Source organism: Centrocercus urophasianus, unplaced genomic scaffold, assembly GCF_019232065.1.
Source record: "Centrocercus urophasianus isolate 14NV4802_14NV808 unplaced genomic scaffold, USGS_Curo_1.0 seq_11, whole genome shotgun sequence".
Taxonomy (NCBI): Eukaryota; Metazoa; Chordata; class Aves; order Galliformes; family Phasianidae; genus Centrocercus; species Centrocercus urophasianus.
Window position 1 is genome coordinate 89,019,581 of NW_024884253.1, and position 26,454 is coordinate 89,046,034.

At 47.0% G+C, this 26,454-nt stretch overlaps 3 protein-coding genes across 8 annotated transcripts; 2 read left to right on the plus strand and 1 right to left on the minus strand.

The window, feature by feature from the left end:
- The first annotated feature begins 1,001 nt into the window (after window positions 1-1,001).
- Window positions 1,002-3,739, plus strand: HSBP1L1 (heat shock factor binding protein 1 like 1). Its single transcript, XM_042839728.1, has 4 exons — window positions 1,002-1,110; window positions 1,281-1,347; window positions 2,371-2,465; window positions 3,370-3,739. Exons 1-4 carry the CDS (start codon window positions 1,066-1,068, stop codon window positions 3,373-3,375), a joined length of 213 nt encoding a protein of 70 aa, XP_042695662.1. The 5' UTR covers window positions 1,002-1,065; the 3' UTR covers window positions 3,376-3,739.
- A 4,586-nt stretch (window positions 3,740-8,325) lies between these two features.
- TXNL4A (thioredoxin like 4A) lies at window positions 8,326-15,641 on the minus strand. Its single transcript, XM_042839814.1, has 4 exons — window positions 15,544-15,641; window positions 14,244-14,427; window positions 9,043-9,146; window positions 8,326-8,502 (listed from the first exon to the last, which is right to left on the minus strand). The coding sequence occupies exons 2-4, from the start codon at window positions 14,394-14,396 to the stop codon at window positions 8,331-8,333; spliced, it is 429 nt and encodes a 142-aa protein (XP_042695748.1). The 5' UTR covers window positions 14,397-14,427; window positions 15,544-15,641; the 3' UTR covers window positions 8,326-8,330.
- On the plus strand, window positions 15,136-23,093 carry LOC122171919 (probable 2-ketogluconate reductase). 6 transcript variants are annotated; one of them, XM_042839813.1, is made up of 7 exons: window positions 15,230-16,551; window positions 16,964-17,209; window positions 19,231-19,615; window positions 20,646-20,817; window positions 21,829-22,004; window positions 22,223-22,319; window positions 22,450-22,811. In XM_042839813.1, exons 2-7 carry the CDS (start codon window positions 17,180-17,182, stop codon window positions 22,451-22,453), a joined length of 864 nt encoding a protein of 287 aa, XP_042695747.1. In that variant the 5' UTR covers window positions 15,230-16,551; window positions 16,964-17,179; the 3' UTR covers window positions 22,454-22,811. The 6 variants fall into 6 exon arrangements, 5 of the variants coding, with proteins under 5 accessions (XP_042695744.1, XP_042695747.1, XP_042695742.1 ...); XR_006172123.1 differs by having other exon boundaries at window positions 15,231-16,551; window positions 22,223-22,539; window positions 22,719-22,809; XM_042839808.1 differs by having other exon boundaries at window positions 15,232-16,551; window positions 22,719-23,093.
- The last annotated feature ends 3,361 nt before the right edge of the window (window positions 23,094-26,454 follow it).

Sequence of the window (26,454 nt, forward strand, 5' to 3'; positions counted from 1 at the left end):
TCCAGCACTTGAGGTTATTAGCTCAGGAGATAAACTTATGGATAAAAGCAATACTACATGCTTGTTGTATCTGCAAAGCAGTAGACTAAGGGAAGCTATTGCCTCACAGTAATTCTTCTAACTGCACAGGCACTGTTATGCGGTGTTACTACAGAGATCTTTGCAGCAGATGTACCAGGAGCTTTTGATGCTGCAAAGCTGAAAGCTGCGGATGGCCTACATGTTGGCAGGATGCAATTCCTGCTGATGCTTTTGGTCCTCTGCTTAGAAATGCAGGCACAGTACATTCACACAAGAGCAGGTATTTGTACCACTCTATTATGAAGCTAATTACAAGAGAAAAAAGAAACTTAAAAACAAACAAAACAGCTTCGGCCTTGTTGGTCGGCAGACATTTTTGTTCGTTTATCACTTAAGTCAGGTGTAATTCTAAGACCCCTGAAGATCAAACCTTAATAACCAAAGCAAAGGTAGGTTATTAAATGATGCTTTAATCAGCAGTTGCTTAGAGAGCATACAAACACCTGTGAGACTGTAAGTTCCACCATACTTTTCAAGATCTGGGCCAAGAACCACGTGCAGAACCACCAGCCGTACCTCCAGTGCTCCACCAGTGACTGGACACGGAACGCACCTCTCCCGGCCTTGCCCCTGGGCGCTCAGCCGGCCGTCCTCCCAGCGCCACTCAGTGCAGCTCTGAGCGCGGACACAGCCGAGCGCAGCCCGACAGCCGCCAGGGAAGGACGGCCGTCCCGCTCTCAGTCGCGGCGGTGACGCCAGCAATTCGGCAGGCAAACAGCAGCCGAGCCGCCTCCATGTTTCCCACGCGACCGGCGCGCCCGTGCCAACTCCTCCCGCGCCGCCGTCCGTCGGCACGGCAGCCTCGCGACGGGCAGCGCACGGTCGCGAATTGGCAGCGCTCCGGCGGGGAGCCGCCCGATATCGCGGCGACCGCCGTCCTCGGGCCGAGCCGCTCCCGCGGCAGCGCCAGCTGGACTCGGCGTCCCGCCAGGCGGGGCGGCTTCCGTCCTTCGCCGCCTCGCGACCCACCTGAACGCAGCGCCGATGGCGGCCGGGGAGGCGCCGGGCGCTGAGCGCCTCTCGCAGCTGGTGAGCTCAGGCTTCGCCCTGCCGCAGGCGGGGCTCGGGGGCTCCGCGGCTCGCCGCTCTTGGAGCTTTCCCCTCAGCCGGGTGGGAGGTAAAGGGTGGCGGGCGCTGTCGGGAGGGTGGGCAGCGGTCGGCAGCGGTCTCCCTATCGTCGCATTCTGTTGTTTCCGTAGGCGGAAAATCTGCTGTATCGGCTGCAGGAGAATTTTCAAGCTCTGACGGAAAGGATAACGCTGAGAAATATCCTTAAAAAAAAAAAAAAAAAAAAAAAAAAAGTAGATCCAGGTTATCGCTCCTGTGACGGAAGCTCTGTAACTGCAGGAGCTGCGGTTCCTCCACACGTTTGGTTTTGCTTTCCCTGCTGTGCGCTGCCAACAGATGCAAAGTGGTTTTTTGCTTACTTAAATCAAGGTGTTTCTTCTTTTTTCTGCTTTTTTTTCTTTTATTCCCTGATCTTCAAATGGAGATGTAATGACTGACGTTCTTAAACACCTATGATGTAAAGTCAGCTGCAGTGGCTCCCAACACTGCTCATCTTTTTCCTTTACTTATAAAGAAAGCCTAAAAAAGCTTTTACCAACAGCACTGTGAATCCCACTGGTTTCTGTACAGCAGTTCTACGTTTCAAGTAAAGTAAGCAACGCATTTTGTGGAACTGCTCTGAAGGCATATTTAAAAGTGCCTGTCTGTGGGTCAGAAACAACTCTTTGCGGGCCGTGAGCATGGGAAGGGGAGCCTGCAAATGACAGTGAGCTCTAAGCGTCTGTCCTTGCTAGGTGTGGTGAACAGGAGCTCTCTCTGCTTTCTGAATCTGCAGAATTGGCACGTTCTGTGCTTTTTCTGACACGGGCACATCCCCGCTTTCAGGACTTTGCTTCCTCGGAGATAATTAATGCTAAAATTGATGTTCATCAGCAGTTATATTCTGACTGCTTTCTGATTATACATGTTGACCGAGTGCTATCACTAAAATAGTTCACTGAGCAGAGACAGTATTTTACACACAAAATAGTCCAGTGCACTCGTGGGCACATAGGAAGCCGTTTGTAAATTAGAACTTGAATGCTTCAGTGTTGTAAGAGAAATTAGGATTGCCTTGTTGTCATACAGTCTTGTGCTACAACTGTGAGATTCATACTGTTAGTGTTGAACGTAAGTAAAAGGCTGAAGCATCTGAAAGAAAGCTTTGTATTTTTCTCACAGGAGAAAAAAACGTACAATGATAACAATTCTTACTTGTAAAAGTTCTCTTTAACTTTTTACTGGAAGAAATGGGTGAGCGCATCAGTGACCTTGAGAAGCACGTTGCTGACCTAATGGCAGAGGCTGGAATAGAGAACACTGATGATGGATTGAGAGTAAAAAAAAACCTTCAGTTCTCTTGTTTTTTGTTTTTAATGTTGCTGCTTAGTTCAGAATAGTTTCTATTTTTTATCATACCTTGCTTTGGTTTTAATATATACTGAGGATTTATTTTAAATATCTAAACTTACCCTGGATCTATTTTTGCCAAGAGCCAAAAAATGCTACCACTTCTTCAGAAGAGCCAGAACTACAGCCTGCTGCTTCTGTTCCAGCTGTCTCACGAATCTAAGGGGTTGTGCAAACTAAATATGTAAACAGGCTGCATATCTGTAAGAAAGTATGTGTGGCTTAAAGTGCTCCTGTCTGCTGCTCGTCTCCCTCGACTATACTAACAGGATAGGCTGAGGATTCTCTCTGCTCTCAGTTTATGTATATTACTTTTAAAAACTGCTACAGCCTCCTCTTGTGGCTCAGAACACACCTCATAAACACCTTTGCCCAGACCAGAGCAATGATTCATCCTTGTGGCACTGAGATGCAGGGTTGAAGTGGCAAGTATTGTTAGGAGATACAAGCAGTGATCATGGGATGCGTGGGTACCCTACGTGATTGCACATCACTGTGTGTTGAAACGATCCCACAGATGCTGTCGATATTTATTACACATCACGAGGTAGGCGTTTGTGTTTCCTTCTTGCTCTTCTTGCAAGCTTTCCTTGTTTAAACTGACAGAGACTGCTTACTCAGCAAAAGACAGGAATGTTTCTAATTATGCTGAAGTAATTCAGGCGTCTGTTCATTCTGCTCTTTTCCTGAGGATAAGCTGTGTCATTATTTTTTACAAAAATAGAAGGCAATCTGTTGAAAGTGTATTAAAGTGTATAGAGATCTTCCTATTTTACGCTGAATCACGTCCATGCATAGTTTAACCACTACTTTTTCACTGTTTCTTTACAGCACTGAAATAAGCATGTGAGCGAGAAAGATAAGGGGAGAACAGCTCTGCACTGACTCGTGTCATCGCTTACAGTCAGCATCTCTACTCACAAAAACCATCAGTGAAAACAAATACACTTGCATCACGTCGTGATAGAATCTCCATTTTTCTTTTCCTTTGAATTATTGTCCCAGGAAAGGAGTAGAAAGCTAGGTTTATTCATGTAAATGGGACACTATTTCCTATAATTGGGAATAAACCATTAGTCTCAGGGGAGGAAAAAAAATACGGATAAAAAACTGTCCGATACAGTAGTGAGCTTACCCGGTCACAAACTTTTTCAATGTAACAAGTGTATTTCATATTACTGACATTAAAATTTCCATCACACTTCTTTGTTGCCTTTTTATGTGTTCTCAGAATACCTGTGGAGATACTTCTGCAGCTGTGTGTGCTGTTTTGTTATTTACATTTCCTGGATTGGAACGTTCATCCACCCCTGCTGAAAATACACCATAGCTAATTTACTTGATGTTACTATGAAAACGCCTTTGCAAAGCTTTTATGAATAGGTCCACTGAACATGAACAACTTTAAGCTAAAATAGTGATAGTACTTCCACAGAATACAGTTATTTCTATGGTAGTAGAATCCCAGAGTATCTTGTGTTTACATACCCACCCTTCTAAATATTCCAGCCCCCTCCCGTGGGCAGGTACGCTTCCCCCCATGTCAGGTTGCACACAGCCCCATCCACCCCCAGCCTTTAGCACTTCCAGGGTTGGGGTATCCACAGCTTCTCTGGGCAGCCTGTGCCAGTGCCTCACCGCCCTGTGAGTAAAGATTGTATTAAAGATTTTCTTCACAATATCTGATCTAAATCTGCCCTCTTTCTTTTAGCTTAAAGCTGTTGCCATTGTCCTATGGCCAGAAGCCCTGATCAGGAGTCCCTCCCCAGCTTTCTTATAGGTGCCCTTCATGTAGATCACTATAAGGTCTGCACAGAGCCTCCTCCAGATTGGACAAATCCAGCTTTCTCAACCTGACTCCATAGATGTTTCAGCTCTCTGATCATCCTTCAGAATGCATTCCAACACCTCCACGTTTCTTGTGCTGTGGGCTCCAGACCTGAACATGATGCTCCCCGTAGGACCTCATTAGGGTGAGCAGAGGGGGACAAACGGCCCCCATCCTGCTGGCCACCCCTTGTCACGCAGCCCAGGATACCATTGGCCTCTTGGGCTGCAAGCACACGCTGAGTTTTTCATTCAGCACCCCCAAGACCTTCCCCATAGGGCTGCTCTCAGTCCAATGATCACCAAGCCAGTATTCATTTTTGGGATTGCCCTGGCTCAGGTGAAATAAAATGAGTAACATTTGAGAGGTTGATAAATTTATCCTAGCTAAAAGGATGTTTCAACGAACTAAAAGCTAACAACCAGTGGTTGTTTTTATACGCCAAAAAAACCCCAGAACTTTAGGCAGGGAATATTTTGGTGGGAACTCAAGAAATCTCTTTCAATGTACGCAGAAACTGAAGAGCTACCAGCCAAACAGAACACTTCACCTAATGAAAGATGTGTTTTTAAAACTGGCATTTGTTAATGCTTAGTGTCTACTACAAATTACTTGGTCCATATCGAAATCTAATTCTCATCAATGCTTTAAGCAGTGTAGATATGCAAGCACGGTCAAACCAGGAGGAGAAGTTGGCTGCTTTTCAGATAAACTGATTGACAAGAACCTCATGAAGTTCAAAGAGGCAGATCTCACCTCGAGGACAATAAGCTTGTGCCACAGCTCAGCTGTGAGGAGTTGGATGACTGGCAAGTAGGTTTGCAGGAAAAGGGGGGAGACTAGACACAAGGGAGAGGCAGAGGATATTCCAGCTGGAACACTTTCCAACTGTGAGGGATGTGCCTCTCCAGAAAGACCCAGGAATCTCAATCCATGTAGGTATTCAACACTGCCCAAAGGCTTAGGCAAGCCAAGCAAGACCTACTTTGACTGGGAGACTAGACCAGACTTTAAGCGGTGCCTTCCACCATAAAACAAACATTGGGAACATGCAGCATGCTTTATTCACTCACAGTCATCCTTTGCACCTTCTGAATTCTCTAAAAATTAAAAGCAAAGTGCAATCTACTTCTGCTTTAACTGATCAGACATATGAAGGTAAGGCCTGTACAGCAACTGAGGATAAATACAGACTAACCCTGTTATGCACTGCACTGAAACACACTGTTCAGTGATAACCCAAATCAGTTTCTAAAATTATTTCAGAAGCAACCTCTCCCAGACGTTGACACCCACATGTTGAAGTGGTTTATGTCATCACCAACACATGCATGGTTAACACGCAGCAACTCGTTGCATAAATCCAGATCCAGAAATCCAAATTGATCCAGATCACACTGCAGGTCAGTGCTGGGAAGATAGGAAGTAAAAAAACCTTTGTTCTTACAAATACGCCTTCAAACAACTGGCAATACAGAACAGGCAAATAAGTAGTTAATGAATTGTATGTGCTCAATTGGTAACAGCTTTTTTAATCAGTTTCATGGAAGTAACTATGAAAATAACTAGACTTCCTACTCGATGTCACATAAAGGAATTGAATTACAAGGCTGCTCTGAAAGTAATGCCTCGTTTTACTACATGATGCCAGAGGTGGATGTTGGTGGTATGGCAGTAGAAGTTGAACTTTCTACCTTTCTGCCAATATTCCATTACGTTTTGTTGCTGTGTGACAGAAGGCAGCAGGGCAGTCTGACAACAAGCATCTGACGTGGAAGTGCAGACGAAGCAAAGGTGTGTCACTGAATTCCTCCATGTGGAAAAACAGCACCAACTGACGTTCATGGATGTTTGCTGAATGTTTCTGGAGACCAAACAGTGGGTGCGACACAGTGAGGCAGTGGTGGTGAGTTTTGGCAGTGGTGACAGCAACATGAATGACTGCCATGGTCTGGATGGCCATGCACAGTTGTCACACCACAAAACAAAGCGTGACAATCAGCTCATCCACACAAATTGGCAGATTATAACCAGAGAATTGTGTACAGAACTGAATATTAACTTCAGTACGCTGGAAACTGTGGTAACAATGCTGGAATACTGCACAGTTTGCACTGGGTCCCACAAATGTTCAACAGGAACAGAAAAAAGGCTGTATGCAAGTTCGTCTGCACCTACTGAACCAATATAAGGCTGAAAGTGACACTTTCCTCATTTGCATCATTACCTGTGATGAGACATGGTGCCACATCTGTGAGTTACAGTCAGAACAGCAATCCTTGGGATGGCTACATGTGAATTCCCCTTGAAGAAAAATGTCAAGACACAGTGCTCAGTAAGTAAAGTGGCGTGCAGTCTTTTGAGATAGGAAAGTGGTGACCCTTCTGCATTTCCTGAAACAGGGACAAACCATCAATTCTGACCACTACATCGTGATGCTAAGCTGAAGGCTCAAATCTCCAGAGTCAGGACAGACAACAGGACAGTTTTCCTCCTGTAACACAGGTTAACTCCAGGCCCCACACCAGTTAGACTATGGAGCACACTGCCAGTATTGGCTGGACTGTCCTGCCATACCCACCACACAGTCCCAATTTGGTGCCTTCTGACTCCCATTTTGTCCGATGAAGGATGGTCTGCGTGGGCAATATATTCCTAGCAACAGCACCATCAAAGCAGCTTCTATTTTGGATACTCGGTCTTGTGACAAACTGGTCTTAAAAAACAGGTACCTCCTTCTGCACAGTCTGACTTCCTTTCTGTTAGTTCCATAAACATGCATGTATCAGTTAGAAAACAAACAAAAAACCAAAACAAAACAGCACTGGGGCCACTACTGCAAAGCAGACATCACCAGAAATGCATGTGAAACTTCAAAAGCCATACAAACACAGCACCAATCCAAGTCTCATGAGCATATTAACATTTTGCTCCGCCGTTTGATAAACTGGAGCTCACACTACAGGGAGAAGTTTCCCCTTCAAGCACTGACTGTGCAGCCAGCTCCATTATTACCTTTTGGAACTACTCTGTCCACTACAAAGTATTTCAAACTGAATAATCACCATGAAAAATAATCTCCATCATCACACCCAATTGGATTTCCTAAAGGTTAGCTGTGAATCACAGATGTTTTAATTTAGTTTCCTTAAATATTAATACATACACCCTCATAAATTCCTATTTCTCACTGTATACAAAGACCAAGATGCTATGCAAGAAAATCCTGAAAAAAAAAGTTAAAACCCTTTCTCTACAAGGTTATGATTTCGCATCTAATAACATCTGTTTTCATTCCCAACTTTAAAGAACATTAAGGCAAATAAGTGGAACTTGTTTTATTCTTTAGAAAAAAAAAAAAAAAAACCTGAAAAAAACTTATGTTGTAGTTTTCCCAGCTTTTTGTGTAGCAAAATGTCTCAGTTTCAGCTGGGACAGAACTGTTTTCTTCAGAGTGCCTGGTATGATGGTGGGTTTTGGTGCTAGGAGAAAAACAATGTCAGTAACACACTGATGCCTACAGCTGCTGCTAAGCAGTGTTGCAGAGTTTGTTTTTTTTCTTAATTCTCTCTGCCCTCCTACTGGGAATGACTGGAAACAACCGTGGGGCACTTAGCCACCTGCTGCATTAAAGCACAACACAGAAGTAAACAGACAGCTGAGATGTTTTTCTACAAACAGGCTTTTTTTGTACAAAAATACATCATACCAAAAGTCCTGAAAGTAAAGTCTGAAAGAACAACACCTGAACAAAGCCCCAGCCCTGCTGCAGTCATACAGTTTGAGGCTCTGTGTCCTTTCCTTTTCCAAATGGAATCCAAAGTTTTTAAATAATCAACAACACGCTCAACACCGAAAGACTGATTATTTCTTTTTTAATATGCATATGTATGTAGACACATACAGAAAAATAAATTTAAGTGGAGAAAGGGTTACAAAAGAAAAGCACAGCCCCAACGAAATGTCAGTATCTGTATTTAGTAGAATAATCTTTTGGTGATACCACTAAACCTCGACCTTTGCGGGCTCCTCTGTAAACAGTTTCTATAATGTCAATCATCTCTTGTTTATCTTCCATTGCCCAGTTGATCTTGTTGTTATTACCTGTACCTAAATCAATCATGATGTGTTTGTTCCTTTAAATGGAGAAAAGAAAACAGACAGGTTAATAGCACAACAATAATTGAAAAAAAGAGATAAAAAAATCCACCCCCATCCACGCCTCCCCCAGAACCTCAAACCTTCATCAATCCCCCCCTTCAAGAATCAATCTCCCTTTGTAGGTTTCAAAATAAATGTTCAAACAGGAAAAGGTTTGCAAAGAAGCCCCAGAGAAAGTTCCAACCCCCTTGCTGTGGGCAGGGCTGCTTACCCCTAGATCAGGTTGCCCCAGACTGCATCCAGCCCAGCCTTGAACACCTCCAGGGATGGTGCACCCACACCTCCTTTGATAAACCAGCCCCTCACTACTCTCTGAGTAAAGAATTTCCTTCTAACATCTCAGCTAAACCTACTACTTCATTTTAAAATTATTACCCCTTGTCCTGTTGTTACACTCCCTGCCAAGAGTCTACACTTTTCTGGAACAACGGCTATATAACCACCAGTATGCTGAGATGGAGCTGTAGTCCTACTAAAACACATTCAGTTCATTATATTCTAGAACCACCGTGTACCTGAAGAAAAACATGACTGTGCAGGGATCATACAACTCATACATCTTGTTGAAGTCTGGTACTTCAGTGATATCCACAAGATAAATAACAGCAAAGTTCTTTACCTGAGGAGAAGGAAAAAGAAAATACAAAAGCAATATGTCAGGCACGTGCAACCCGTGGACCACGTGCAGCCACTCAGAGTGCAGCCAGGACAGCTCGTAATGAAGCCCACATCCTACCATGGCAGAGGCTCTTGCCAGCTAGGGGGCCTGGCCATGCACAAATCACACAGGATCAACCAGACGATGGTGCAGCACTCTCCTTTCACAGCTATTGTCTTAAACCCTGAAAGAAAATAGCTTTGCATTCTTGTTTTCTACCTGGAGCCATTCGTGGCCATTTCTATTTCACATGAAAGATATCTAAGAAACTTAAGAGGATGTACAAAATGAACAGTTCTACTAAGAACCCACTGGTGGGTTCAGGTTCTGGTTAGCCTGAGGGGGCAAAAGGTGGGTTTCAGAAAGTAATCTGAAGTTTCCATTTTAGAAACCAGAATCACAGCTCAGGAATGCTGTAGCTTACCTTCTGAAACTTAGGTATCTCGTGCAAGTCTTAGCCAAGTCATTTAGGGAAACTCACTTCAAGGGGCCGTTTCACTCAAATCGCCTTTGCACACACACAGGTTACCACCACAATCCACGTACCTTAGACATTAACTGAATCCTTCTCTCCTACGTGTGAATAAAAGAGCTGCTCACCTAAAGAAGTGGAACCGACAACAGGGTGACTAACAGAAGGAAGAAGCCTGCCTCAAGGCCTGAGGTGCCTCTGCAAAACTGCTTCTCAGTTCTACAGACTGAGAAAGAAACAGTTAACAGGTAAGCCCTCAGAACTGAGTAAGGCAGCCAGACCAGCTCCCTGTTGCTTAACTACCACAACTAAGAAAAAGCAATGGGTGACAGTGGGGGGTGATTCTCTTCTGAGAGGTAGAGAGCATGAGGAACAAGCAGGAGCAGTTACAAACGTGAGCGTGCCTACAAAGTGTAACACTGTGATGCCATGAAAAGTACAGCAAGAAGAACAGGGAGGCAAAGTCTTCAGCTGCAGCAAACGAGGACCAGCCCAGATGCAACAGCTGTGGATGCAGAAATGAAGGAAGAAAGTCTGCTTACCTCTGGAAGGCCTCAGGTAGGCAGGCTCCCCTGGGTTGACCCTGCCTTCCCACCAGGTGCTCAATCACTGTGTCAAGTTGTGACTTAGCATTTCCACTACACTGGGCTATGCTGTCACTGGCATCACTGAGATGTGGCAGGATGGCTCATGATTGGAATGTAGAAATAGATGGGTATAAACTCTTTAGGAAAGACAGGGAAGAAAGAGGGGGTGTCAACCTCTACAGCAATGGCCAGCTGGATTCCACGGAGCTCCATCTGGGGATGGATGAGGAGCTGACACAGAGCTTATGGGTTAGGGTCAAAGTGAAGGCAAGGGAAGGAGACATCGTAGTGGGGTCTGCTATAGGCAGCCTGACCAGGAAGACTGAGTGAATGAGGCCCTCTATAAACAGACAGGAGTGGCTTTGCATTCACAAAACATGGTTCTCATGGGAGACTTCAGCCACCCTGATATCTGTTAGAAGGACAACACAGCAGAGCATCAGAAATCATAGAGATTTCTGAAATGCTTGACAACGATTTCCTCTTCCAAGTGGTAAAGGAATCCACAAGAAAAGGTGCTACATTGAAATCTGCCCTCACCAGCAAGGAGGGGCTGGTGAGTAATGTGAAGCTCGAGGGCAGCCTTGGCTGCACAGTTCATGAAATGGTGGAGTTGAAGATCCCTAGGGCTTCAAAGAAGACGTTCAGCAAGGTTGCTGCTCTGGGCTTCCACTTCTTCTGTGTGGAACGGTGACATGGGATAAAGCCCTGGAGGGAAGAGGGGTCCAAGAAAGCTGATCAATATTCAAGGACCATGCCCTGCAAGTCCAGAACACTGCATCCCGAGGAAGATGGACAAGAACACCAGGAGGCCCCTGTGGATGAACAAGGGACTCCTGGACTTAATTCGGTGAAAAAAAAAGTCTGTAGGAAGTGGAAGCAAGAATGGGTTACCTGAGATGACTACAAAGAAGTTGTTTGAACAGCCAGAGATAGGTCAGGAAAGCTAAAACCCAGACAGAATTAAATCTAGCCAGGGACATAAAGGGGAAGAATAAGGATCTCTACAGGTATATCAACAATAAAAGGAAGGCTACAGAAGATGTGGGCCCTCTCTGGAAGGAAAATAGAGATCTGGTCACAAGGGGAGAAAGGTACTCAGTGACTTCTCTGCCTCAGTTTTCAACATCGGCCGCATCGCCCAAGTTGCAGAAAGCAAAGGTTAAGAACTGGGAGAAGGAACATCTGCCCACTGTAAGTGAAGATCAGGTACGAGATCATCTAAAGGACCTAAAAGTGCATTGTGCAACTATGGGACCCAATGAGATCCATCCACGGTCCTGAGGGAACTGGCGGATGAAGTTGCCAAGCCACTTTCCATCATATTTGAAAGGTCATGGCAGTGTGGTGAAGCTCCCACTGTTTGGAGGAGGGGAAACACTATTCCCGTTTTCAAGAAGGGAAATAAAGAAGATCCAAGCAACTACAGGCCAATCAGCCTCACCTCTGTGCCTGGCAAAGACCTACTAAGGAAAATAAAGATGAGGTGATTGGTGGTAACCAACATGGCTTCATCAAGGACAAATCATGCCTGACAATCTTGGTGGTCTTTTATGATGGAGCTACAGCATCAGTGGATAAAGAGCAACTGATGTCATCTACCTGCACTTGTGCAAAGCATTTGACACCGTCTTGCATAACATCCTGGTCACCAAATTGGAGAAAAATGGATTTGATGGATGGACCACTCACTGGATAAGGAACTGGATGGATGCTTGCACACAGGGAGTTGTGGTCAGTGGCTCAATGTCCAAGTGGAGACTGGTGATGAGTGGTGTTCCTCAAGGGTCGGTGCTGGGACCAGTGCTATTTAACATCTTCATAGGCAACATGGGCACTTGGATCAAGTGCACCCTCAGCAAGTTTGGAGACAACATCAAGCTGAGTGGTGCAGCTGACACACTAGAAGGAAGAGATGCCATCCAGAGGGACCTGGACAGTTGAGGGGTGGGCCTATGCCAGCCTCTTCAAGCTCTACAAAGACAAGGCAAGGTCCTGCGCCTGGCTCAGGGCAATCCCACGCACAGGTACAGGGTGGGCAGAGAACAGCTTGAGTGCAGCCCCGAGGATAAGGACTTGGGGATGCCAGATGACAAAGACTCGACACAAGCTGGAAATGTACACTTGCAGCTAAGAAGGCCAATCGTACCATGGGTTGAATGAAGAGAAGCATGACCAGCAGTAGGGAGAGGCGATTCTGCCCTTCTACTCTACTGTTATGAAAGCCCAGCTCCGGTGCCTCAGCACAAGAAGGACATGAAGTTGTTGGAGTGGGTCCATAGGAGGGCTGCAAAGATAATCACAGAGCTGGAACAGCTCCCCTACAAGGACAGGCCGAGAGAGTTGGGGCTTTTCAGTCTGGAGAAGACAAGGCTCCAGGGGGGCATTATAATGGCCTTCCGGTACCTGACGGGGGCCTACAGGAAAGCTGGGGAGGGACTTCATACCCTCGTAAGGGCACGAAGTGAGCTTTAAACTGGAAGAGGGAAGATTCAGACAAGATATCAGGAAGATATTTTTTACTGTGAGGGCCCAGCATGGTTGAGGAAGCCCCTCCTTGGAAGTATTCAGGGCCGGGCTGGATGAGGCTTTGAGCAACAAGGTCGAGTAGGAAGTGTTCCTGCCTATAGCAGGGGGGTTGGAAATAGATCTTAAAGGTTCCTTCCAACCCAAACCATTTGGTGAGTCTATGATAAGTAAATGGATTAGCTTTCCTTTCACTTTTCCTGTAATCTTAGTAGAAAGGCAGTGGCACAACTAAGGCTTGAGCAAAAAAAAAAGCACAGCTACTCATGCTTGACTACAGTTAAGTAAATGCAAAACATCTGAAAAATCCTCCCGGAACCAGCAGTTTCCCAAAAGAAGCTATTCACTGACATGACCCACTTTCACAGCAAGGCAAGATGTGCGTAGGTCACTCCAAAAGTTACATCACCTGTTTGTCTCCATAGAAACTACAACAGAGACAGAGTGAAAAATAACACTAGTTGGTAGAGCAAATTCTCAGCTACAGAACACTCAGGAACACTGTTCTTCAGCATAGTCATCATCATTAGCTACATATTTTCACCAGCCATACACAAGAGCCTGCAAGCCACACTTGGAAAAATCTTGGGAGGCTGTCTGGAACATGAATTATCTTTGTGAAATTCAACTCCTACATTTTTGCTGTAGCTCGGTTTCAACCTAACATCTTACAGCTATTTCTTCGTAAACCCAGTGAAATCTTGCTTCTTTTTCATGTATAACTCAGGGAAAATAAAATAAAATAAAATAAAAAAATCGGTGAACTGTAAGAGGGTACAGTTCAGGGAAAACAATCTACTTTGTGTTTTCATATGGTGTGCTAGCTTCTTTTTCCTCAACGAGGTTCAAATAAATACAAAGAAAGAGCAAAAGCCCACCTAAGTACAGACAATATTGGTGCTACTCTAAATGTAAAGTGTAGCATGAAATAGCAGCATCTTAGCATTCTGTAGTTTTTCTAGTAGAAACACCTGTGTAAGTGAACTTTTACTCTCTCTGTAGAAGTGCTGAGCATAATGTGCTTCTGTCGCATTAAACACAAAAGGACTGCATCGAATCGTGACACAACCCCATCTCAGTATTTAACTGCAGGTGTGTGCCTTGCACGGAGCCAGGACTCGGGCTCAATGATCCCCGCGGGTCCCTTCCCAGCCGGGGATGTCCTGTGATTTTACGTGTTCCTACTGTGAAGCTCACTCACAGCAGTCCTACAGCCCAGCACTGCCTCTGTCTGAACGCTGACATCCACGAAACGACGCAATGGGAACGGGTCCGGGTTCGGAGCTCGCAGTGCTTTGCGGCACATCAATCGCCACAAAGACCGGGGCGGGCGGAGGCTTCGGGAGACGCTCGCGAAAGCGCACCAAACGGCTTTCCCGCGAGCTCGCGTCCCCAGAAGCCAGATTGGGGCCCGCCTTACGGCGCGCAGAACGCTCGGCGCGCGCAGAAGGCGTCTCCTCGTCTCCGCCTTACCTTCTCGGCGATGCTGTACAAAACCTCATCCATTTTCATGCATGTCGGATCCCAATCGTGCCCGAAGCGGATGACCACCACTCGATCCTCCTCCGACAGGATGGCCTGGTCCACCTGCCAGCCGTTGTGGAGATGAGGCAGCATGTACGACATCCTGGCGGGCGGGCGGGCGCGCGGCGGCGGCCTGTGGGACGACAAGGAGCGGCCGGCGGCTGAGACGAAAGCCCGGCCGGCCCGCGCGCTCCGGCCGCCGCCCCTCCCGCACCGGTACCCCGCAGCCCCCGGCTCGGGCCGCGTCACCCTCCGCACCCGGGGGCCCCCGCCGCGTCCTTCTCGGCCTTCTCTAGGCGGGACCCAGCCGCGCGGAGACCGCCCGAGGCGCAGCGGAAATGACGCAAGTCTAAGCGACAGCAACTTCCGCTCTGCTGCCGCCACTGCGGGGTCGGGGGGCGCGGTTTCTTCCGAGGGGCGGGGAGAGGAGAGGGGGGAATGGGATGGGATGGAATAGAATAAAATGGAATGGGCTGGGCTGTTTGCACCGCAGCAGTCGCACGCGTTGGGGCTGGTGGGGCGCAGGCTGTAGTCGTGTAGGACGCGGCGGAGGAGCTGAAGGCAGCGCGGGTGGGGGGGCTACGGCGGCGCCCGTGGGAGTTTCTTGCCGGTTCGGGCCGGGCAGACGCTGCCGGTGCAAAGGCGAGGGGCTGATCGCTCGGTGTCCCCGAAGCCCCTTCTCGCCCGCTAAGCGGCCCGCCCGTGTGCTGGGGCCTGGAGCGCTGGACGTTTCCCCGCGGGCAGAGCGTGCCCGGCTGGGCGAGCGTGTTGTGCCGCCCGTGCTGCCGGCGGCCGGCGCGTCACGCACGCGTCATCCGCAGCGTGGGGCTGTGAGGCCGGCCGAGGGGAGGGGCTGGGCGGCAGCGGAAATCGGCGGGGCGGCTGAAAGGACGGTGGCTGAACACCCCGGGGTAAATATTCGGGATGCCATTTCCATAATTAAACCAGGATGCTTCCCTTGCCGGTGCTGGGTTTCACAATTGAATTGACTGCTGAGATGGGCCGTTCCGGGCTGTCACGGCTCTGACCCGCTTCGGCCCGGTTCCGTAACTGGATGGGACCCGTGGCCCAAGATAGGGGTGAGGGGGAGAGTGAAAAGGTGGGGAGATGGGCCTGAAAACAAAACAGCGACGAGCTAAGGGAGAAAACTAATTTACTAACTATGATAGCAGAAAGCGTGATAAGGCAATGTAATGCCATTGGAATTGAAGCTGATAAATGAGCGCCCAGAACCAAAGGCATTACTTACTGTAATGCTGAAGGCCAGGTGGCTGGGCAGCACGCACCGCAGTGATGAGCAGTAGAAGAAGGGCCGTCTCGTGACTCCCAAGCACTTCCATCTTTCCCTCTGAACGGAAAATGGAATGGAATAGCAAAGTCTTCTGGGAGATGTAGTTCTCATCTGCGAAGGGCGCCTGGAAACTTTCCACGATCCTTGGAACTGGAGCATTAACTCTTTAACTCCCAGTGCACTACAGGATGCTGTGATGTGGAACACTGATAACAAAATTCATAAAACTGTGACACAGGCTGATCTTTTTGCTTCCTCAAAGTCACACCAGTACATTGTATGTTCTTTCAAAATGTTAGCTTGCAGCAGACAGTGAAAAAAAAAAAAAGCCTATTTTAAACAGAATCCACAAAAACCTGCACTACTGTTTTGGGCAATAATCCCAGGAAAGTTGGTGAAGTTTGTATCAAGTTCCTATGCCACAGGATTGTGTAATTAAAAAAAAAAAAGCAAAAACAATACTGTACAAAAGCCCTTGTTCTACAGTATTTCGTGGGATGTCCTCTAGAAGGCCTTCCTCAATTTTCAGGAAAGTGAGAGGAAGTAAGTTTTGCTTCACATGGCCCTGCAGAGGCCATGAAGGAGTGATCCTCCACCCTTCTGCATGTCATGCTGTGTTTTCTGCCACTTGCAATGGTTTTCACTGAAAGCTTTCAGAGACTTTAGCAGTCCTTTGTCCTCCAGACAAAAACAGTCAGAGAGAGCAAGAGTTAAGCAAGTGCTTGTAGCAGTGGATGGCTCAAATTTCTATGAGAGGAGGTTCTGGCACCAGCGGCTGAGTCACATGCCATTGGCCTTGACTGGGAGGTTGCAGCAGGTAGTAGGGACTGTGTTGCACCCACGAGGAAATCACATGCTGCTGATTCCTCCAGGAGCGGTGAGCTCTGTTGGTAAAAGAAACATCAACAGTGAGGAACCGTTCCAGGCTAATTCTTTGGTTATTATTCAGTTTTCTGCTGTAGATAAGTAAGTGGGAGGAGTTTATTCTGGGTGATGTACATTATTAACTTCAGTTTAAAACAAAGGTAGGGAAAAACGTGGAGGTTTATTTTGCTATGATGTGGCTGAGTCCAAAGTGATACAGCAGTGCCAGTCAGTGGCTATGAAAGTAAGTAAGTAGTGAGTCAAGCTCCACGAAAGAAAGAAGGCTAGTTTAGGAAAGCACCAGCACTGAAGTTAATAGCTATGAGCAGGTCTGTTTATTTGCCTATTTGTCTCAATGTGGGTCACATATTCAAAATTTTCAGTGCAAGGACTCAATATCAGTATACATACAGTCTGTTAATGTGTTACAAGTGGTTGTGGATGTACACACAGATCGTTTCATGCGGAGAGAAAATGTGGAGAGAGAAAATCAAAGTTGTCATATCCTTAACAGGTGATACATTTAGCATATCAGACAGGACATCCAACATCTGAACAATTATGCTCAGGAGCAAGCATTGGATTTGTTAAAATCTATTCATTTGATGGTTGACCAGACAAATTTGGCTTGCAAAGGTATTCATCCAGCTGTCCCTTGTTACGGACTTTGGTGTGACAGGAAAAGCGTGGCTTTTAGACAGAGGTACAAGACAAGCACAGATAGTGGTCCATGAGAGCACTGCGCGCTCCTCAAACCAAGGTTAGTATCTGGAAAGCCTCCTTCCCTTTGCAGGGTTCCTTTAACTGTATTTATGCTGTTGCTAGCAATATAATTTTTTAAGATCACACTTTGTACTTGCAGAAGCCTTGCTCTTGAAGCAACACTGCAAACAGTTCCTGTGCACATCGAATGTGGCTGAAATTGTAAATTTTTTCTGTCCACAGTAATGAGCAGAGTAATTACTTAGCCTTTTTTTTTTTTTTTTTTTTTTTTTTTTTTGTGGACAAACTGAACTGTTTAAAGCTAAATTAACTCTTGCTGTGCTGCTCTGTGGCTTCCCCATGAACTGTCTTTCTGTTTGTGAAGTTTAGAAGGTGCTTCTAAAATAAATGTGGGTCTGACTCTGAGCGTCGCAATGACGGTGATGCTGTCACCACGGTGAAGAAGGCAAATGGTGTAATACAGTCCTGTCTTACTTGTTTGTCTTAGTCACTTGATCGTATCCATTGTCCAGGCAGTTTTCTGTCGTGTAACTGCAGAAGGTTTAGCTGCAGTTCCATCACAGTTGCTGAAGTACCACCAAGTCCTGGTGATGGAGATGCTGAATAACACTGTCACAAATACGTTGTCTTGCCTTTCCATCTGCGTATTCTTTCCAGGAATCTAATTTTTCCTTCTAGGGTCATGTTGTGTGATACTCCAAGAAATAAACAGACTACAAATGGGAATATAGGCAGTATTTTCCCTACCACCTGGGGCCAATAGATTTCAAAAGACTTCAGCTTATGGCAATAAATAATGGCATATAAATATATGTGACAGTTGTTGAGACTGTAATCATTTAATAGATGCAGCTGGATTGAGTTTGAGTTTGCTCAGGAGAAGGGTAATCACAGCCTTTCAGAAACTTACAGTAAGTTGTTTGTCCCAGAGCTGAATTCTGAAGGCTTGCATGAGAGGACAGGAACAGCAGGAAAGTTCTGCCTGCACGGCATGCCTGGAATTAATCAGAATACTGCTGTGGTGGAAGAGAGGTGCAGATTCATTCAGCACAACCCAAATCTAGGGTACAGTATTTGGGACAAAGACCCAGATGTGTGAGTGGAGTGCAAGAAACAGAATCATAGGAAATCAGACCGGAATATTCGTAAGATAAGTAGCAAGTCTTCTGGTGCCATTTTTGTCAATGAGGGCCATGATTGCAAGGGCTGCAGTTTCACCCCTCAAGTTGCATACGTGGCTATGTGAGCAGCCTTTGTCTTATTGCAGAATATGATAGATTTGAGTGGGCTGTTGCAGGCAGGAGCGGGCTTAAAACTGCCTGGGCAAGGGGAACACTCTGGTGTGAAGGGCTGTGTTGCTGGAGGGCCTTAGCCTGTCACCTTTAGCACTCCTCCCCACTGGTTCAGCCTGAAGGCATGGATTGCAAAAGACTGACGTGTAATGCTAAACTTCAGAGGCTATACATTCGGATGCAGCAGTTTAAAACAGTGAGAGCAAGCAGTGTAGTAGCTGTACAAGAACGGTCCTTCATTGGGCAGGTTTTTTTAGACCTCACCCATTCCAGGTCAGGTAGGTTTGTCAGACCTGTCTGGACCTCTGGCTCCCAACACCGCCTGCAGCTTCACCAAACATAACTCACAGGCAAGCAACTTGGAGTAACTTCCTAGCAGCAGTTATGTAGCACCCTTTGTGATACATCAGTTTGTGAGTTAGGTTAAGAAGCTGCCAGATTAGTATGAAAGCGGTAGAGTTTCTGGACTGAAATGAAGCTATCTGAGAGCACCTTGTAGGTTCTGAACTGGATTTAGATCCAAGAAGGTGACTGTACCTCAGTGTTACAGCATAATCTGCTGCTTAATGGAGATATCGGACCATTTTCTAACGTAAGGCCACGCTAGTCCCAGGTGACTGTGAATTTGTGCTGTATCATTAAAAGGACTATGGAGTGCCACTGATTTCCTGATTCACAGGTGTGAATTTAAATGGTGGCCACACCATCACTGCTTGAGTGACGTTCTCCTAAACAGCAGCGTGCTTCTTCTGTTCCTCCACTGCAGGTCATGTCAGAACAGGAGTTGCCAGGTCTTTTGATTATGGATGTTGGAGGAACTCATGGTGTGCAAGAAAGCCTTGTGGCGCTTCTGAAGAAACACTTCTGCGTTATCACCATGAAAGAACTTCTTGAAAACAAAAAAGAAATGGGGAAAAAAATCCAATCCATTTTTGTGTCGGAGTCCAGGCCAACTATCGACCGGGAGCTTCTAGAAAGCCTGCCTAATTTAAAGGTCATTGGAAACTCTGGTGTTGGAGTGGATCACTTAAACTTGAAAATGATTTCTAACTTTGGTGTAAAAGTGACTAATACCCCACACGCTGTTGCTGACTCAACAGCAGACATGGGAATGGCCCTAATGCTGGCGTCTGCCAGAAGACTTGTGGAAGGTAATGTTTTACATCTCATTCGATCTTATCTGCTTCTTTGGCATATCTCACCTTGCTGTATTAGAGAGGGTCTGTCAGAATCAGTAGTTGGGATACTTTTGCAAGAAAAAAGTGCTCTGAGAAACTCTCTTCTCAGAGGCCTCTATTTGTCTCAGTCCCACCTCTTCTCAAGGCAACAGTGACAAGAGTAAGACATTTGTCTCAATGATGTGCTTTGAAGTCATCATGACACCTGCTTAGAATAATGTGTGGGGTGTAGTTCTATCTGGGTGCTCACTTAGCATTGCTTGTGGCTGGAAAACTGAATGTGAAATGCATCCAAATACAATGTCACTGCTTTTCTGTTTCCTTCCTCTGTATTTTCTAATAGTTGTCCAAAGGTACACAGCATCTAGAGATGGCCACGTCCCCATTGCTGGAGCAGAAATTATGAGAGCATGTTGAGTGCTGCTCCAAAAGTAATGCCTCCTAATTTATTACACTGGCCCATTGTGCTGGAGGCAGATGTTGGTTGTACAGCAGTAGAGGTTAGACTTTCTTTTATTAAGTTGAAATCCAACATTATAAAGGTTTAATGGCATTGCTGGCCAAGCTAGACTCTGCAGTATAACTTCACCCCCTTCAAGTGGTATGACTGGATTGGTTGAGATAGGAGATAGACAGGGAGTTTTACTGCTGGCACAGAAAAAATAAAGTGAAGGCAGTGCTTGTGGTGGGTAAATGCCCCAGAAGCTGTTTTTGAATTTCAAAGAAAATGCTGCAGACACAGAAGCATTATTTCCCTAAGGTAGTAATCCCTCTCAGCAGAATACCACCATCAAGAATCTCTTCTGTGTCACTGCTTCCAGTCCTGTCTGTTACACTGTCCAGGACTTTCTAAAAAGCAGCCACCCCCACCGCCTTAAAATTATTTAGGATGTTCTGTAGTGGGCATTCCAGAAACCAACTACGACAGTGAGAAACTTTTCCTCTCTGTTTTGACCAGAAATTGTCATCAGTTCATACCTGTTTAGCATGTTTTTCCATTCAGGCTTCCAGATAGCAGTTTCTCCAGACACGAACTATTTTGCTGCTGACTGGCTGGGAGTTGAAGTTACCAGGGCGACTCTTGGGATCATTGGGATGGGCAGAATTGGGTATAAAGTGGCTCAGAGAGCCAGAGCCTTTGAAATGAAGATCCTGTACCACAACAGGAACCGCAGGTAAAAATGTTTGTTTACTGTGTGGAACCAGTCCAGGGGCAGAAATGGAAACCACAGCTCTGGCCTGGGTCCCTGTTCTTCCTAGGTGCTGGCAACAGTTTTAAGCAACACAAGGATCACCGCCACTGCTCTCCTTGGTTCCCAGCTTCTTCCCTTGGGAAGCAGCTCCCATTCACCTCCCCATCTTCATTCCTCCCTTCTCAGCTATTGGCAGGTTTAGAGGAAGGGTGACGCTAACTTTTCTGAAGATGTAAGCCAAGCAAGCCAGACTTTGTCCTACCAGTCTTCTCTCAGGCTTCTGGCAAGGTCCCTAGTCATCCAGGCTGTCACTCCTTTCTTCAGCCCAGCCAGTTCACTCATCACCTTGATGGCAAAGATCCTCACTTGGTTTTATCTTTCCCTTTCTTTGCTTCCCCTTCCTTCCTTTTCCATTGTAAGTTCTAACCGGCAAGTCAGGCAGAGAGAGGTGGTGGTGGCGCTGTACAGATACATCAGCAGGAGAGAATAATGAGAGACCTTCTGCATACCCATCCTCCTATACCTAACACCACCTGTGTGGTTTGCTTTCACATTTATGTCAATCCTCCAGGGTCCTGCCACTCCTCTGCTCTCTTGGCCTCTCTAAACCACTACCTTCTCTCCTCCCTTCTGCCATTTTGACTCACACAGAGGGTGGTGACACACTGGAACAGGTTGTGGATGCCCCATTCCTGGAGGCATTCAAGATCAGGCTGGATGTGGCTCTGGGCAACCTGCGTGGGGGTTGGACAGAGACTCTTGGGACTCAGGGCGGTTGAAACTGGATGATCATTGTGGTCATTTTCAACCCAGGCCTTTCTATGATTCTATAATTCCCCGGTTACATAGCAATGTCTCTTCCTTTATCCTGGCTTCAAACCTCTTAATATCTATGCTGATTGAGACGATGCTTAGGATCAACTGACTGATTTGTTGACTGTTAAAAACAGTTCAGAAGAGTCATGTCAAACTAGGTGTGCATTTTCCATTCAGGAGCAAGGAGGAAGAGCAGGCTGTTGGTGCTTGCTACAGTCAGATGGAAGATTTGCTGCAGCAATCTGACTTTGTTATGCTGGTTGTGAACCTGACACCTGAGACTGAAAAACTGATTGGGAAAAAGGAGCTGGGACTGATGAAACCCACAGCCACTCTTATAAACATCAGCCGAGGTAGGCATTTCTCCCAGAAGTGGTTCTGGCTCCGTGGTGAAGGCTAATAAAGTCTCTCTTTCTTTTGTTTGATTGATGGTTACTAGAAAGACATTCTACTTTCTAACAAGACGTAGATCCTTCAATTTATTTCCCCCAGGGCCCTGACACATTTCCCCACTCCCAGTGAAAATGTGTTCACTGCCTTGTTTTGGAAGAAAGATACCATTTCAATGCAGGTGCAGTTATTGATCAAGACGCACTGGTGGAAGCTCTCCAGAATAAGACTATTAAGGCTGCTGCTCTGGATGTGACATACCCTGAGCCTCTGCCAAGGTAGAATGACTTGCATTCATTCTATTACTCGTGAACTTGTAAAATGCTGAGCAAACGTGTACTCATGACCTTGATCTCTGCGGGGAGTTGTTTAAGGGCATATCCACATTTTATCTTGTGCAATCCTAAGCTGATGACCAACTATTCTGCCTTCCACATTGTCGAGACAACATGAGTGCCAAGCAAGGCACCGAGGCCAGTAGAGAGGATGGAGAAATGGGTAAGCAACCAACGTTTTCTGCCAATCCTGTGTACGTGGCCCCTTCGTATCAATGCCTTTGCTGTTTCCTGAGCTTCTGACCTCAGCAACTAGCAGAAGAATTAACTGAACGTGTGATATCCATGCTGTTCTTTCTGCTTCTTGCGGGTGTAATACGCTGTCCTTGCTGTTTCTTGCAGAAATCATCCTTTGTTGAAATTAAATAACGCCATCATAACCCCACATATTGGAACTGCAACAGTTCAAGCCACCCACATGATGACAGAAGAAGCAATAGCAAACATGCTGTCCGTTCTCAACTGTCAACCCGTTCCAAGTGAAGTGTTTCCCCAATGATGCGCACCAAACAGCAGCGCTAAATCTCTGGCCCACGAGAAGGCTCCATTTCATACAGAAACACTATTAGTTTTGAGCAGGAAAAAAAAGCAGCCGTGTTCCTGCACAGCTCTTTTGGTCACTCTGCTGCAAAGCTGTCAACTCGCTCAGCTTACTCTGTACTGGCATTTACAAAATCAAAACAGCGAAGTGGAACAGATAAAACGGTTCCGTTTGAACACTTTGATGCCTTCATCATTCGCTCAATTATTTGGTAGGGTTCCATTAATGAGCGCTGGACCCTTTTCAAGCACCATCTCTTTTTGAAGAGTGGGGCAACTGGCAAATGCCATATGTCAGAAGTCACGGAAGCGGGGCAAGGGATGGGTTTGGCTTGATCTTGTAGAGCTGGGGTGGAAAATCAGTGTCTAGCAAATGGAAGTAAGGTCAGGTGACAGCAGTGAACTACAGACACGCTGTTCACCTCTGTAGGAGAAATATTCACGTGGGCAAAGCTCACCTGGAGTTGAAGGGGGCCCGTACTGTGGGAGACAGGTATCAAAAAGTGTGTTTTAAAATACATCCGTAGCGGGAGGAAGATGATACCAGAGCCTGGGGAAGTGGTATTGGCATGAGATGAGAGGCGAGGGGCTCAGCTGAGGTGCGTCTACACTAACGCACGCAGCATGGGCAACAAGCAAGAAGAGTTGGAAGCCATTGTTCAGTAGACAAACTATGACCTAGTTGCCATAACGGAAACGCGGTGGGATTGCTCCCACGACCGGAGCGCTGCAATGGATGGCTACAAACTCTTCAGGAAGGATAGGCAAGGAAGGCAGGGTGGTGGTGTGGCTCTCTACGTTAGGGAATGCTTTTATGCTACTGAGATTGTGACTGGGGACGATAACGTTGAATCCCTGTGGGTAAAGATCAGAGGAAGGGCTGACAAGACAGGCACCTGGTGGGCGTCTGTTATAGACCTCCAAACCAGGATGAAGAGACAGATGAGGTATTCTATAAGCAGCTGGCACGAGCTGCACAGTCGCCTGCCCTTGTCCTCATGGGGGACTTTAACTTCCCTGACATATGCTGGGAGTACAGCACAGCACAGAAGCAGCAGTCTAGGAGGTTTCTGGAATCATAGAGGACAACTTCCTGACGCAGCTGGTCAGAGAGCCCACGAGAGGAACTGCCCCACTAGACCTGCTGTTCACAAACAGGGAAGGTTTGGTGGGAGATGTGGAGGTTGGAGGCTGTCTTGCACAGAGTGATCATGAAATGATAGATTTCTCGATTCATGGTGGAGCCTGGAGGGGGAATAGTAAAACTGCTACCTTGGACTTCAGGAGGGCAGACTTTGAATTGTTCAATGGACTAATAGGGGGAGTCCCCTGGCATTCAGTCTTAGCGAGTAAAGGGGTCCAAGAGAGCTGGTTGCTCTTCAAGAAGGAAGTCTTAAGGGCGCAGGAGCAGGCAGTCCTCCTGAGCTGCAAAATGAGCCGGCGGGGAAGAAGACCGGCGTGGATGAATAGGGAGCTATTCTTGAGGCTCCGGGAGAAAAAGAGGATCTACCGCCTGTGGAAAGAGGGACAGGCCACTCAGAATGAATACAAGGAAGTCGTTAGGATGTGTAGAGGTGAAATCAGAAAGGCAAAAGCCCAGCTTGAATTTAACCTAGCCGCTGGGGTGAAAAGGAATAAGAAACTCTTTTATAAATACATAAACAGTAAGAGGAGGAAAAAGGAGAATATCCACTCTTTGCTGGATGAGGCTGGGAATGTGACCACTGAGGATAAGGAAAAGGCAGAGGTTCTGAATGCCTTCTTTATGTCTGTCTTTAAAAGTCAGACCAGTTATCCTCAGGATACTCCTCTCTCTGACCTGGTAATCTCGGCTGGGGAGCGCACTAACCCCCCTGTGATTCTGGAAGAAACAGTCAGAGACCTACTGCTCCAGCTGGACTGTCACAAGTCGATGGGGCCAGATGAGATCCACCCGAGAGTGCTGAGGGAACTGGCGGAGGTGACAGCCGAGCCGCTTTCCATCATCTGTCAGCACTCCTTGTGCACTGGTGAGGTCCCAGAAGGCTGGAGGCTTGCCAACGTGACTCCCATTTATAAGAAAGGTCGTAAGGAGGATCCGGGGAACTACAGGCCTGTTAGCCTGACCTTGGTGCCAGGGAAGGTTATGGAGCAGATTGTCTTGAGGGAGATCATGCGGCATGTGCAGGGTGACCGGGGGATCAGGCCTAGCCAGCATGGGTTCATGAAGGGCAGGTCCTGCTTGACCAACCTGATCTCCTTCTATGATCTAGTGACCCATCTGGTGGATGAGGGAAAGGCTGTTGATGTGGTCTACCTAGACTTCAGCAAAGCCTTTGACACTGTCTCCCACAGCATTTTCCTGCAGAACCTGGCAGCCCGAGGCTTGGATGGATACACTCTCGGCTGGGTGAGGAGCCGGCTGGAGGGCCGGGCTCAGAGAGTGGTGGTGAATGGAGTCAAATCCAGCTGGTGACTGGTCATGAGTGGTGTTCCCCAGGGGTCGGTGCTGGGGCCTGTCCTCTTCAATATCTTTATTGATGACCTGGATGAGGGCATTGAGTGCACCCTCACTAAATTTGCAGATGACACCAAATTGGCTGGAAGTGTGGATCTGCCTGGGGGTAGCGAGGCCCTACAGAGGGATCTGGACAGGCTGGAGAGCTGGGCTGAAGCCAATGGGATGAGTTTCAACAAGGCCAAATGCCGGGTCCTGCACTTCGGCTACAACAACCCCAGGCGACGCTACAGGCTTGGGGCGGTGTGGCTGGAGGACTGCATAGAGGAAATGGACCTGGGGGTATTGATTGATGCTCGGCTGAACATGAGCCGACAGTGTGCCCAGGTGGCCAGGAAGGGCAATGGCAGCCTGGCCTGCATCAGGAACGGTGTTGCAAGCAGGAACAGAGGTGATCATCCCCCTGTACTCAGCACTGGTGAGGCCACACCTCGAGTATTGTGTCCAGTTTTGGGCCCCTCACTAACCCTAACCCTAACCCTACCCTAACCCTAACTGAAAGACATTGAGGCCCTGGAACGTGTTCAAAGGAGGGCAACAAAGCTGGTGCGGGGTCTGGAACACAGGTCATATGAAGAGAGGCTGAAGGAGCTGGGAATGTTCAGCCTGGAGAAGAGGAGGCTCAGGGGACACCTCACTGCTCTCTATAAACTCCTGAAGGGAGGTTGTAGTGAGCTGGGGGTCGGCCTCTTCTCTCGTGTCATCAGTGATAGGACCAGAGGGAATGGTTTCAAGCTACAGCAGGGGAGATTCAGGCTGGACATCAGGAAGTATTACTTTTCAGAAAGGGTGGTCAGGCACTGGAATGGACTGCCCAGGGAGGTGGTGGAGTCACCGACCCTGGGGGTGTTCAAAGAAAGGCTGGAAGTTGTGTTGAGGGACGTGGTTTAGTGGCAGCTATTGGTAATACATGAACGGTTGGACTGGATGATCTTTTAGGTCTTTTCCAACCCTGGTGATTCTATGATACTATGAGATTTTTGTCTCATAGAATCCCCTACAATTCTGTGATGCTGTGATTCTGTGTGATTCACGCCACCC

Coding starts and splice junctions, on each gene's coding strand:
- HSBP1L1 (XM_042839728.1), top strand. CDS start 1,066: ATGGCGGCCGGGGAGGCGCCGGGCGCTGAGCGCCTCTCGCAGCTG. Junction 1,111..1,280: donor CTGAGCGCCTCTCGCAGCTG/GTGAGCTCAGGC, acceptor TTGTTTCCGTAG/GCGGAAAATCTGCTGTATCG. Junction 1,348..2,370: donor GGAAAGGATAACGCTGAGAA/ATATCCTTAAAA, acceptor TTAACTTTTTAC/TGGAAGAAATGGGTGAGCGC.
- TXNL4A (XM_042839814.1), bottom strand. CDS start 14,396: ATGTCGTACATGCTGCCTCATCTCCACAACGGCTGGCAGGTGGACCAG. Junction 9,147..14,243: donor TGTACAGCATCGCCGAGAAG/GTAAGGCGGAGA, acceptor CCTTCTCCTCAG/GTAAAGAACTTTGCTGTTAT. Junction 8,503..9,042: donor ACAGTCATGTTTTTCTTCAG/GTACACGGTGGT, acceptor CTCCATTTAAAG/GAACAAACACATCATGATTG.
- LOC122171919 (XM_042839808.1), top strand. CDS start 17,180: ATGAGAGCACTGCGCGCTCCTCAAACCAAG. Junction 17,210..19,230: donor TGCGCGCTCCTCAAACCAAG/GTTAGTATCTGG, acceptor CCTCCACTGCAG/GTCATGTCAGAACAGGAGTT. Junction 20,818..21,828: donor TACCACAACAGGAACCGCAG/GTAAAAATGTTT, acceptor TTTTCCATTCAG/GAGCAAGGAGGAAGAGCAGG.